At 34.2% G+C, this 12,184-nt stretch overlaps 1 protein-coding gene across 1 annotated transcript in view; it reads right to left on the bottom strand.

Annotated features, from left to right (window-relative positions):
* LOC129233496 (kinetochore protein NDC80 homolog) overlaps positions 1-4,480 on the bottom strand; it is a 91,156-nt gene extending 86,676 nt beyond the window's left edge. Inside the window, exon 1 of the mRNA XM_054867515.1 lies at positions 4,233-4,480. Coding sequence (XP_054723490.1) covers positions 4,233-4,429 — 197 coding nt within the window. The 5' untranslated portion in view covers positions 4,430-4,480. The remainder of the gene's footprint in view (positions 1-4,232) is intronic.
* Between the last annotated feature and the right edge of the window lie 7,704 nt (positions 4,481-12,184).

Here is a 12,184-nt window from a genome sequence, read left to right as displayed (position 1 = left end):
GAGTCTGGCGTCAAGAGCTATTTCCAACAAAATTTGTTTGAAGTAAATCCGCCTTCAAGTACGGAATCTACATTGACTTTCAGTTTCCCCGTAGGCGCTAATGTTATGGGATTTGAACTGCTCAAAATTGAACGGAAAATTGTTCAAATCAATAAGATATTTTATATACAAGTTTTTCATCAAAAGCTATTTCCTACAAAGTTTGTTTGAAGCAAATTCGCCTCACAGTTCGGAATTGCCTTGAATTTCCCCATAGGCGCTAATGTTAAGTTTTTTTGAACTGTTCAAAATTGAACAAAAAATAGTTCAAATCAAAAAATGAAATGTAGGAATGAGGTGTCCTGGCCGAGATCTTTCGATCAAAAAAAAATTATTGGAATCGGACTATTCACTCAAAAGTTATTGGGGGGGGGGACAGAAAGACAGACATTTTTCCCTATTTCAATACCCTACTTTCCAATTTTTTTTTTTTTTTTTGATATTTATTTAATTATTTTATTTATTTTTGACTTTTTTTTTGTTTTTCGCCATATTTTTAAGATGCATTAAGTCTTCTTTCATGCTTTTTTCTTCTTTTTCTGACTTTTACTGGGAAAGTAGGCTAAAAACTACTAATTGAATTTTATGATGAGATAGAAAAAAGAAGAAAAGTAGAGAGCTAGAGCAATGTGCCCCGACTCCCCCTATACGCTTGTGCAGTCAAAATTCTTCTGAAAGTCAAAATTTTTTTAAAGTATAAGTTGTAATTCCCTTTAAAGGGCTACTTTTTTTTTTTTTTTGTGCAGGCTATTCAAGCATTTTGGTAAAGAAAGAGCTGTGTTAAAACAGTTGCCAAATGTAGAGTCCGTAACGTTTTGTAGAATCTGTAACCAAATTTAGAAAATTAATAAAAAATACCAAATTTAAATTTTCATGAAAATTACTTTGGAATATTATAACACCATAGATGAAATTAGAAAATGTTCAATTTAGTGATATAAAATGCATAACAAAACTTTTCCTCTAATTATTGTTATGGACTCTAGAATCACCATTTTCACAACTTATAATTTTTTACCAAATACACTTTTTGTTTAAAATTATTACATGTATTAAAGATAATCCTTTACTTTATTTGTCCCAAGCACCAGTTTTGGCTTGAAATTCAGTTCAAGTCACTATTGAAGAAAAATTCAATGTAGAGTCTGAACGATAAAAGTTGTATTTTTGATGTTTTGATTGCGATTACATGGATAATATGAAGTAAATAAAGAAAAAAATATGACATGCATATCCTTTGGAATGTGCTTTTTCAATATATATAAAAATTTTAACCTTTCAACAAGTTTTGTTACGGACACTTCTATGTCACAAATACCGTGAAATGCCTCTTAAACAACTAACTTCGAACATTTTATATGAGAGGCCCCTTCCCCTCTTGCCAACATCATTTAAATTAGCCTTAAATCTCGTTTCAGGGCTTGAGTTTCAAATAATTACAGGAGTAAAGCTTCCAAAAACTCCCTTTAACATCATTAAAATTGTTTCTGAATTTTTAATTTTGAAAAATCGTTGGTCCTCATGATGATATCAAAGATGGCTCACAATTGCACATTTTAGATTGTTTATTTACGAAAAATTTCTGGAAGTGGGTCCCCGGATCTTTCTGCCCCTGAACATCTTCTAAGATCGTCTAAAACTGTTTTTGAACTACAATTTTGAAACATTTTCGGGGGAGAACCCCCAAAGCAACCATTTCTTAATGTAACTAGAGAAAAAATATAAAAATTGTGTTTTTCAAGTTTCAATCTCGAAGAATGGTTGGGGTAATGCCCCCAGACTACTTTTCCACTAGAGGTGCAGATTAGCGGTCGCCACTCGCCAATTGGCGGCCAAAAATTTTCAATGGCTACCAAAGATTTCAGCACCGATCGCCACCGGGTGACCAAAGGGGAAAAAAAAAACCCAAGTTGAAGTTATCGATTGCACTGTGCTTTCGGATCCAGTTTTTCATGCTGTGGTAGTCACTCGTCTAGACGCGACGTCACTTACTGACCTTCAAGAAAAGTTGAAATGTTGCCCCTCTCCTCTCTGATTCGTTGATCACTTCCCGTTTGCTACACCTACACTGCGTTTGGGGCTTAGAGCATTGTTTGGGAAGGGGGGGGTGAAAACTGAAACCCCCCGCGGTCCAGCAGACATGATCCCCGAACCCAATTAAGGTCAACACCGCAGCATCTGCAGTGCTGGAGGAGGGGAAACGTAAATACGGCGGCGTAGCTAATTCTGATGACTTTCTGATGACAAATTACTTTAAAGTGGCCGACTTACACCGGGGTCATGAAACTTTTCATGACTTGCTCTGCGAAAATCTGCTTCCCTTGTTCCTTTTACATCTTGCGAATATTTTAATATAATATTTTTTTTTTCAATCTGAAAATATTTTGACAGATGCAGCATTAAATTAGCTTATTTAATGTTTAATTTTCATGACTTTTTATTTAGGGAGTCATTTAAATTTGAAATCGTACTTCGTGCGAAAAATTGCACTTCGTGATTTAGATTTCAATCCTTTTACACCTTGTAAATATTAAAAATATTTTTTAAAATCGGAAGTTATTTTGCGCAGGCTAAATTTAATTAGCTTATTTCGTGTTTGATTTTAATGAATGGATTTATTTTTGGATCCATGCTTCCTTTGTAATCTTACTTCGCGGGGAACTGCACCTCGTGGTTGAGTTTTCAATAGTTTTGCATCTTGTTCATTTCTTAATATTTTTGACAAATGAAAGTTATTTTGACGTATACTACCTTAGATTAGCTTGGTCTATCTTCCATTTTAGGGGCATTCCACGGTATTTTTGACATTTATGTAGAGTCCGTAACGTGACCTTTTTTGCCATAACTTTTTAATTTACTGTTTGATTAGCATATTATTTTATTTTGATCTTTTCCTACCAACACATCAGCTAATATTAAAATAATTTGCAAATCAAACGGTAAATTAAAAAGTTATGGCCAAAAAAGGTCACGTTACGGACTCTACATAATGTCAAAAATACCGTGGAATGCCCCTTTAATAAAAGAATTAATTTTTGAAGCCACACTTCCTTTGTAATCGTACTTTGCGGGGAATTGCACTTTGTGGTTGAGTTTTCAATCCCTTTGGATCTTGTACAGATTTTAATATTTTTGATAATCGGAAGCTATTTTGGCACAGGCTGCCTTAAATTAGCTTATTTTTATGTTTATTTTAAAGACTTGATTTATTTTTGGAATCGTGCTTTCTTTGTAATCTTACTTCGCGGATAACTATAACCACGTGGTTGAGTTTTAAATCCTTTTGCATCTTATACATATCTTAATATTTTTGACAGACGAAAGTTATTTAGACGAATCAACCTTATATTAGTTGATTTATGTTCTATTTTTATAAAAGAATTTATTTTTGAAGCCATGCTTCCTTTGTAACCTCCTTTCCTTTTCTTTTTTGAATGGATCTGTATGCATTTTAAGCGGCATTGATTATTAGTGACATCCTATTTCAATCCAAATCATTCTCAGATTTCTTCAATGAGAGAAGGAAAATACTTACCAATCTTCACTGGTACTGATTTTTATTGTGCTAAGATTTTTTTTAATACATAGATGTATAAAATATATGTACAGTGAAGCAGAAACGTACAATAGGTATGCAATAAAATGTATTGGATTCTGCAGGGACCAATTCAAAAAACGTACCAAAGAGAAATGTATAAACGGTGCTTTTCTGTATATATATATATATATATGTGTGTGTGGGTGTATGTTTGGCTACCAAAAATTTGAAGTGGCTACCAAAGTTTTTGGTGTTGGTAGCCACTGGCTACCAAAGAAAAATACCAGTCTACACCTCTATTTTCCACCCCAACCAAAGACCATCTAAATACATTTTTAAGACAATACAAATTAGAAAAAATAAGATACTCTTCTTTATTTTTGTGCTAATTTTTAATAGTTCTGGGACCAAAGGTTAAGCGTCAGCAAGTTGGGGGGGAGGGGGGACACCCAATTATACTAAAAAAATAAATAAATAAAAAAGCACACACAATTTACACTTCAATTTGTTAATAGTTAGCTATTTAGTTGTGTTCTGTTCACTGCCCAGAGAAAGTAAAAAAAAAATAACGAAACTGCATCGATAACTTCTGACTACAAAAGTAAACTGTATTACAGAAAAAAAGGTAAGAAACAATTAATTAATTGAAACATACTTTACACTTCGACTTGAAGGTCTACCTCTTTCTTCAGAAGACGTTCGTTTTACTGCAGGAACATAAGTTCCTCTACTTCGAATATCCACCGAAGAAGAACGCCCTACTTTATTTCGAACATTGGGTTGTAAACTAGGCCTGTTTTTATGAAAACTAGATCTACTCCTTTGATTTTCTACTTTACTAGCACTAAACATATTTTTAAAAAAAGCAACAGTTCAAAATCAATTCATTTAATTGTTTAAAGGTTTGACAACTTAACAGCTGTAAAATTCCCGCGCAATATACTTGTGTCGCAAACGAGCATTATATTTCAATTTTCATTACATTCGACGCAAAGTTTCATTATTCAGAAGGATAAGAGATATTTTCTAGGCTTCTCTTCTTGCTTACGTTTGACGAGCTCAGTCGCGACGTGACAGCTAGTGACGTCAGCTAATGCTAAAGCATAGGAGGTGACGTTATTATTTTAACCCCAGCTAGCTACCTTCCTTAAAAAAATAATACTACATATATTTTTATGTATAACATATGCATGTATTTTCACTTTGTTTTCGAGTAAAGACGTTTAGCCTTTCTTCTAAATTCTATTTTCAAATTCCAGATCCAGGAGACCAAAATGTCAACTAAAGCTCCATTTTGGGTACTTATATTTCGAAAAATTATTCAACTTTAGGCGCTACTTAGGACCTGCAACAATTATTACCCACACAGCAGTGCTAGCTACGAGTTGGAAGAGAAACAAAAAGCTCGTTGAGCAAGAGCAAATGTAAATTTCTCTTCCCACTCCGAAATAAAAAGAAAGATTGTTTCATTGATTAATCAAAGCATGGCGCTACTAGATGGTGCTGCGCGTGACAGGCCTTGACAATTTGACTTTTCTGTATGCAACTACTATCCACTCATGCATCCAACAATCAATGGAAACGTTTCGAAGTTTGTTTATTTTTGATTGGATCCCATTTTGATCGCAAGAGACGCTGAACGGAACCCCTGCATCCACCAATCAAAAGCAACGTAATGGGGAAACAGGAATTCCCTGTAGCGCTCTCTTTTGTTGCCATGAGTTTCAGCGATTGTCACTAAGAATTAAGTGGGACCATAACTAAAGCTAAGGGGCTCCGCTCCCTGGTCGTTTTGATTGCCGCCAGCCCCTACCACATTGTTTCCAGGGGCGGATAGAGGGGGAGGGTCATAAGGGTCATGATCCCCCTAACTATTAGATATAGTGTTAAAAACAACTTGTGAAAAACTGAACATTTGTTATTCTACTACTTTCTTTCATTATGGCCGATATGATGCTTTTTACTGACACCAGTTAACCAGAAGACTTTCCTCTCAGTCAGCACTGTAATTATCAATAAGCACTCCATTGCTGTTCCGTGGTGGAAATAATTCGAAATTGTACTCTATTAATTTTTTTGCCGCTTTTCCGTACTCGTATTTCACAGAATTTCAACACGTTGTTCGAGATTCATCAAAATGATCTTCGACAGTGTTGTTTGCAACCCCACATACCCACTGACCAACAGTGGCGGCGCTAGGCGGCGGCGACTGCCGACGGCCTCGCAAAATTCTCAGAAGTTTTAAGAAATTTCCATGTTTTCAATTGAAGCTCTTATTAAATACAACTGACACAAAAGTAATCAAAATAGTGCGTACAGGGAAGAGACTGCACAGAGCCACTCAGCAAATGCGGGGCCCGTTGGGCCTGAATTAAAAATATTCAATAGCTATTGATCAGCCAACTCTATTCCCCCCACCCCCGTCCTATTTCTTTTTTTTTTCTATTGTTTCCTACGTTCGTCTAAAAATAAGAAAATATTCAAAATGCTGCTCTTCCGAACTCCCCTCTCCCCCTCCATACACACAAACACCGAAAGTATTATCGAGCATCTGAAATTTCGTTTCCAGGTCTTTAATTTCGCGATATTTCCAGCTTATAAAGCCCCAACATCGAAAATTGCTTAAAATTGCGTTTTTATAGCTTGAATTTCAAAAATTACCGAGCCTAATATTAAAAAATATGGTCTTACAATCGCATTTTGAAGGAATTTTCAGAAAATATTCGGGCAAGGGTCCCATACCGTCTTTCTTTTATATCATAAGCAATTGGGTTTTTTAAACTACATTAACAAAAAGCTTAAGTGGAATGGCTCCTAAATATAAAATATTGCTTAAGTTTTTAGGACCATAATTTTCAAAATTTTTCGAGAGAAGAGCTCCCTTCCTTGTAAAAATTCTGTTTTTGAAACTTCAATTTCGAGAATTTGTAGGGAATTGATTTTGACTTTTTTTTTTTTTTTTAAGAATTGATCTGGGATAGTCTCTGACTCTAAAGTCAATAAATATGGCCTATAATTGCGTTTTTAAGGCTTCAATTTCTAGAAATTTCCACCGAGTACCTCTTTTCCCCTAACATCAGCAAAGAAAGCTTAAAACGGCGTTTTTAAACTAAATTTCAAAAAATTTCCGGGGCTTTCTATCAGGTCAGGTCATTTTTTTCCCTTCAATGTGCCGCTCCTTCCCTCCACCAACAAAAATACTTCTTTTTTATTTCGCTACTGGTCATGAAATGTTTTTGTCCAAGCAACAAGGGCGCCCATACAGGGGGATTTTTCTTTGCAAAAATGTATAAAAATTTCTTTTTGAGCCATTAATGAAAAAGTTATTTAAAATGTAAAATTTTAATACGTCTAATCTGTACTGAAATCGGTTTCCACAGAGGAAATATTCTGCTAAACCACGGGGCAAATTTTTGAGCTCCCCCCCTTAAAATTTTGAATATGGGCGGCACAGAAAGTGAATAAATTTTCCTCAAAAAATGGGATAGACGCATCCATTCAGCAGACCTTCAGAAGGGCTGGAAGGCTGATGCTAGGGTTGTTTTTAACATTAAGTCTATGGGCTAAAAACTCTGTGCCACAAAAATTTGGCCGTAAGGGGGGGGGGCATTTGAAGAGGAATTTACTGTAAAAATCAAGAAAGCACAGTATTCATAAAACTAGGTTTCCATCAGGCACTCTGATAGGAGGACACTGTGATCTCCCAAAAATCTTACTTATTTGGCTGAATTAAGTACAGTCGAACCCGCTTAATAAAATAGGCAATGTGCCAGGAAAAATTATTCTAATAAGCAGGATATTCCATTATCCGGGATAAAAATAACACATATCAACGGTGTAGTACATTGGAATTTAATTACATTAAGCGGGATATTCTATTATCCGATCTTCCATTAAGCGGGCTCGACTGTACAAAGATTTGGAAAACTCAGACAGAGAGAGAAAGTATTTCAATACTGATTTTTTTTTAAAAAATTTTATGAAGCCTAATGTCACTTCTCATTGGATGTAGGTAAGGTAACACTCGTAATACTTCATCACTTAGGAAAATTGGGAGACACATTCAGTAATTGAGAATTCCTCTGCATCCAAAAATATAAGTTTGGAGCACCCCTGTATGTTTCACTTATTGTTTTAAGCATTTTCAAGAAAAAAAGTCTGAAAAAATAATTTTTTGTAACTGGAAAAAGAAAAAATCCTAGCCTCAAAAGTCCACAATTGTAGATGTCTAGCAAATCAAACTACCTGCTGCATTTGAATTACCAGCAGATACTTCGTGAACCAGCTTTGATACTCCCCCATATGGAAAGACTACATTAACTCATCCTCAACCCACCCGTCTGTTGTGGACTCCCACTACCTGTTGATGTTGGGTGGGTTGAAGAAAGGTATTTTTGGTTATTTGTCAGAAGGTGTTGGTTTTCCTTGTCGTTGCTCAAAACTCCTAGAACAGAATATGGTAGCAACTGTTTGGAAAAAGTTAAAGCAGAAAAAATTCAAAATGTTATATTAAACCTAGAATGGAAATTAGAGTGTGCACATGCACAGTAAGCGATTACAGCTGATCACAAAGCTACGTTCCTGTTAAAGCTTAACCATAGAGAGGTGGCGGGTGGATAGGCAGCTGAAATTGAATACTTTATTGGTTAGTAGGTGTGACTTGCGAGATTTTTTCCCCAGCGGTCAGATAATTAATACCTTTCTAAATAATCGTCAGATGTTAGGCTACCATGACCAGAACATCAAGCTGAACCTTTTGTATAGAAATCTGACATGCTATAGTACAGTGAAAGCTCATTACAACGAACTTCAAGGGACCATAAATTTTGCTCATTGTAACTGGAATTTCATTGTAACGGAATTAAAGCACTGTATTGCCAATTAAATTGAGACTGAAAATTTATTTCGTTAAAACAGGTAATTCGTTCCATTGGTACTGGCTTGCTCCACTTCCAAATGGTGTCTCTTGAATGATGGCATTTTTAAGTTTCAATTAACACCCCCTCTATTTTCTACCCCTCGAGATAGCCACACCCTACCAGACAAAAATCGGTGGACTAACATACCTTCTGCAGGGTTGGTACTCAATTTCAGAAATAAAATGAAGGAGCTTTGAAGGAGTAAAATGAGATTTTGAAGGAGTTCTTTTGAAGTATTCTTAAATGTTGCCCACTTTTTTTCAACATATTTGACCCCTTTTGTCACACTTCACCTTACTTTTTCCCTTGTCACATGTCATTTTTCATAAACATATTGTTTCAATATGTGATGTCTTTTTGTCTCCCCCTCAAGGCATGACATGTAATTGTGGATGGCTCTTTTTAGAATGCCAAAACTGTGATTTACTAAACAATTCTTTTTTAACGCAATCATTTAATATAGTACATATACTTATGTACTTTTAAATACTTAAAAATAATTAGCCAAACTGACTTTTGTTGCTCAGAGTGTGGTGGAGGGAAAAGCAATAATCATAAAACTTGCAAAAATAGCCAGGAACCATTTAAGCATGTTTTATTTCACTTATGAAATGTTTTAGACATCTGATACTAATAATGATTTCACATTCAACTTTTATGACTTCAATAACCAATTTGTAAATCACATCTTTATGAAAAAATAAATAAAAACCAAATTACTACAATAAAATTGTGCTTATACCTTTGCCCTTGTGACAAAGTTAAGTTGTTGATCGTAATATTTTAAATTACTGTCATAGAGGAAGATTATGTAATCTTGATCTCTAAAAAAGAAGGAGTTAAAACCAAAATGAATGAGTTAGAAGGGCTCTTCAAAAAAATTTCCTAAATGAAGGAGTTTTGAAAGAGTGTACGAACCCTGTTCTGTTCATAGACAAGTTGGAACATCAAAACTATCAATATCTGACACACTCGAGTAAATCAGTGCAACTTTTTCTTTACATTTATGAATATCAATAGACTCTTTCCCCACCAATGAGGGGGAACATTTTATAAGTCTTCTTATAACCTAAACTACAAAATCTAATAGGTTCCCATAACGCTCAAGTAAATACCCAATTAGCATCATGGGCTTTCCTGCTACAAAACAGATGTCATTAAGCTCTCTCGTCAAATGATCAGTAGAGTCACAGAAAAAATTGCTTTGAAAATGAAATTTGACTGTGACATTTATCGCAATCATAAACTTACTGATTTAAATTCAATTTGTTTAACAATTTATGGTATTTTCTTAATTGTAGTTATTATTGCAAGTACCTCGTAACAGGTCTCCGTTAGACATGTAATTATTTAAGCATCATTTTTTCAACTTTTAATTTCTGTGGGTCAAACCTCCTTCAAGTGGGGAAGTTAGATCCAGTTTGGACACTTTTGGAAAATTACTAATAAAACAATTAATATTTTATTTAAATAAAAAATAATTTAAAAAGTTATTGCCAGACATCACAAGGAAACCAAAAATGTCAATTTGGAAATTTTCTATCAGAAGAAAAAATAGAAAAAAGTATTTGTAAACAGAGGTTCAAACCTGTCTAGTTTCCCCTATATTATGCGGACATATATACATACATACTAGAGGACTCCACAGACGTTGTTCTGTACAAACCTTGTAAATTGAAAAGTTGAAAAATTTGAACAAACTATCAAGTGTTTGAACCTTTTTCTTGAAAAAAATAAGTAAAAAGGAAATGTTTTAAGCTGCTTGGTGTCAGAATGCGTACATTTATTACAACTTGATTTACCTAATGCCCACTGAACAGTTGTTTTATTACCTTTTTCTTGAGTACTCGAAAGATCATCATAAATTGTATGATTTGTTCCTTCAGCCATACTCACAGTTCTCTGAATAAGCAAAAACCACTCCCCCCCCCTTCCCGATGTAAAATGAACATTCTTCAACTAACATGACCAAACACTCAAGAACCAAAAACTTCTTTGCAATTTGAAATATTTCGCCAAATAAACAAAAAATACTAAAAATTTTATTAACAGTAGCTTTAAAATTACAATAAATAATCCTGAAACTCTATTGTTTGTGGCCAAAGTCGCCAAGTTACCACGTTACTGTAATCCAGCCGATCAGTCAGTGAGTGAATGAAGCGAACTCCGACAGATTAGCGGTCTGATCTTTTGAACGAAAACTTTTAATCCCGCTCTCTATCTGACCATTTGTCTCACTATCTTTCCTTGCGTACTTGGATGACCTTCATATATTGCCTAATTTGATCTTTCTGCCAAGGATAAAAATCTTCCAATACACTGATCTTTTGTTGCAATTTATTTTGACTAAAAATCTGTTTCGTCTTTAAATTCAGAAGAAAAAAGTATTAGTAAACAGGAGGTCAAACCTGTCTAGTTTCCCCTATATTATGCCGAGATATATACATACATATATATATGTGTGTGTGTTTGTGTATAAATACAGATATTTAGCCAAAAAATCTTATTGTCATCTGTCGGGCCGATTGCCTTTGAACATGTGTTATCGCCTTGTGAATTAATTGAGTGCATGAAATTTTTTTATTGGTTTTCTAAGAAACGAAAAACAGCTTTAAGTTTTAGGAATGTAGTTTATTATATCTTTAAAGAAAGGTGCTGTCACTTCATCCATACCTTAGAGATTTCACCCCTCCCCCGTATAGCAGTCGAGAAAAATGATCAAGAAGATTTTTAAACTTTGTAAGGGAAAATAGACATGCAAAAGATGTATTGCAATTGCAACGTATGAACAATGCACTTTTGAATTAAAAGGCATACACATTAATTGGGACTTCATAACAATGACATAAATATAAGCAACATATAGTCAAGAAAAGTATAAACAGTGCTTTACTGCAGAGGCATAGCTAGACCCGACTTTTGGGGGGGGGGTCTTTTTTATATATATATATATATATATATATATATATATATATATATATATGTGTGTGTGTGCAAATTTTTTTAGTATTAAAAAATATAAGAGGGAGGTGAATCTTACATACTTTGGAATGGGGAGCCCAAATTGCGATACTTGTGTCAAACTAAAGCAAAGAATTTTTTATTTTTTTAATGTTATGGAAAATTCAACTTTTTTTTCTTTTTCCTCCATTTAATTCAAAGTGAAATTTTCTAGCAACATTCTTGTCAAAACCAGTCTATCCAAATCAGGTGGAAATCAAATATCTGATGAGCGTGTTCCGTACATTTCATTGTGACTGCTTAATTTAGAGAATAACACACATCTACAAAAGCTGACATCCCTGAAAGCTAATAGATACTTCCCATTTCCGCCTGTAAACTGGATGTTTGACTTTCAATCTCATCAGTGGTCAGACTATAAAGACTATTTTTACTAACTTGGTTTGCACTAAAAGTATGAAATAAAAAAAAAAGACTTCTTGAATTACAACCCGCAAAAAATGAAATTGCTTTTCATATCGTTATATTTATATGTTGCTTTTTATGTATTTACATTTATGCTAATTCTAAAGCAGTTCATAAAATTTGAATAAAAAAAGTTAGGGAAGAAATATAGGCGGTAGAAAGTTATTTGCTCAAATGCATACCATCTGTTCTCCTTTCAAGTCTTTATTTTTAATTTTATTAGCTGCTTTAGAATTTACATAAATATCTATTTGAGAGAGCA

The sequence above is a fragment of the Uloborus diversus genome, unplaced genomic scaffold (assembly GCF_026930045.1).
Source record: "Uloborus diversus isolate 005 unplaced genomic scaffold, Udiv.v.3.1 scaffold_469, whole genome shotgun sequence".
In the NCBI taxonomy this organism is placed as follows: Eukaryota; Metazoa; Arthropoda; class Arachnida; order Araneae; family Uloboridae; genus Uloborus; species Uloborus diversus.
The sequence above is the reverse complement of the archived record's forward strand: the minus strand, read 5'-3'. Positions and strand labels throughout refer to the sequence as shown.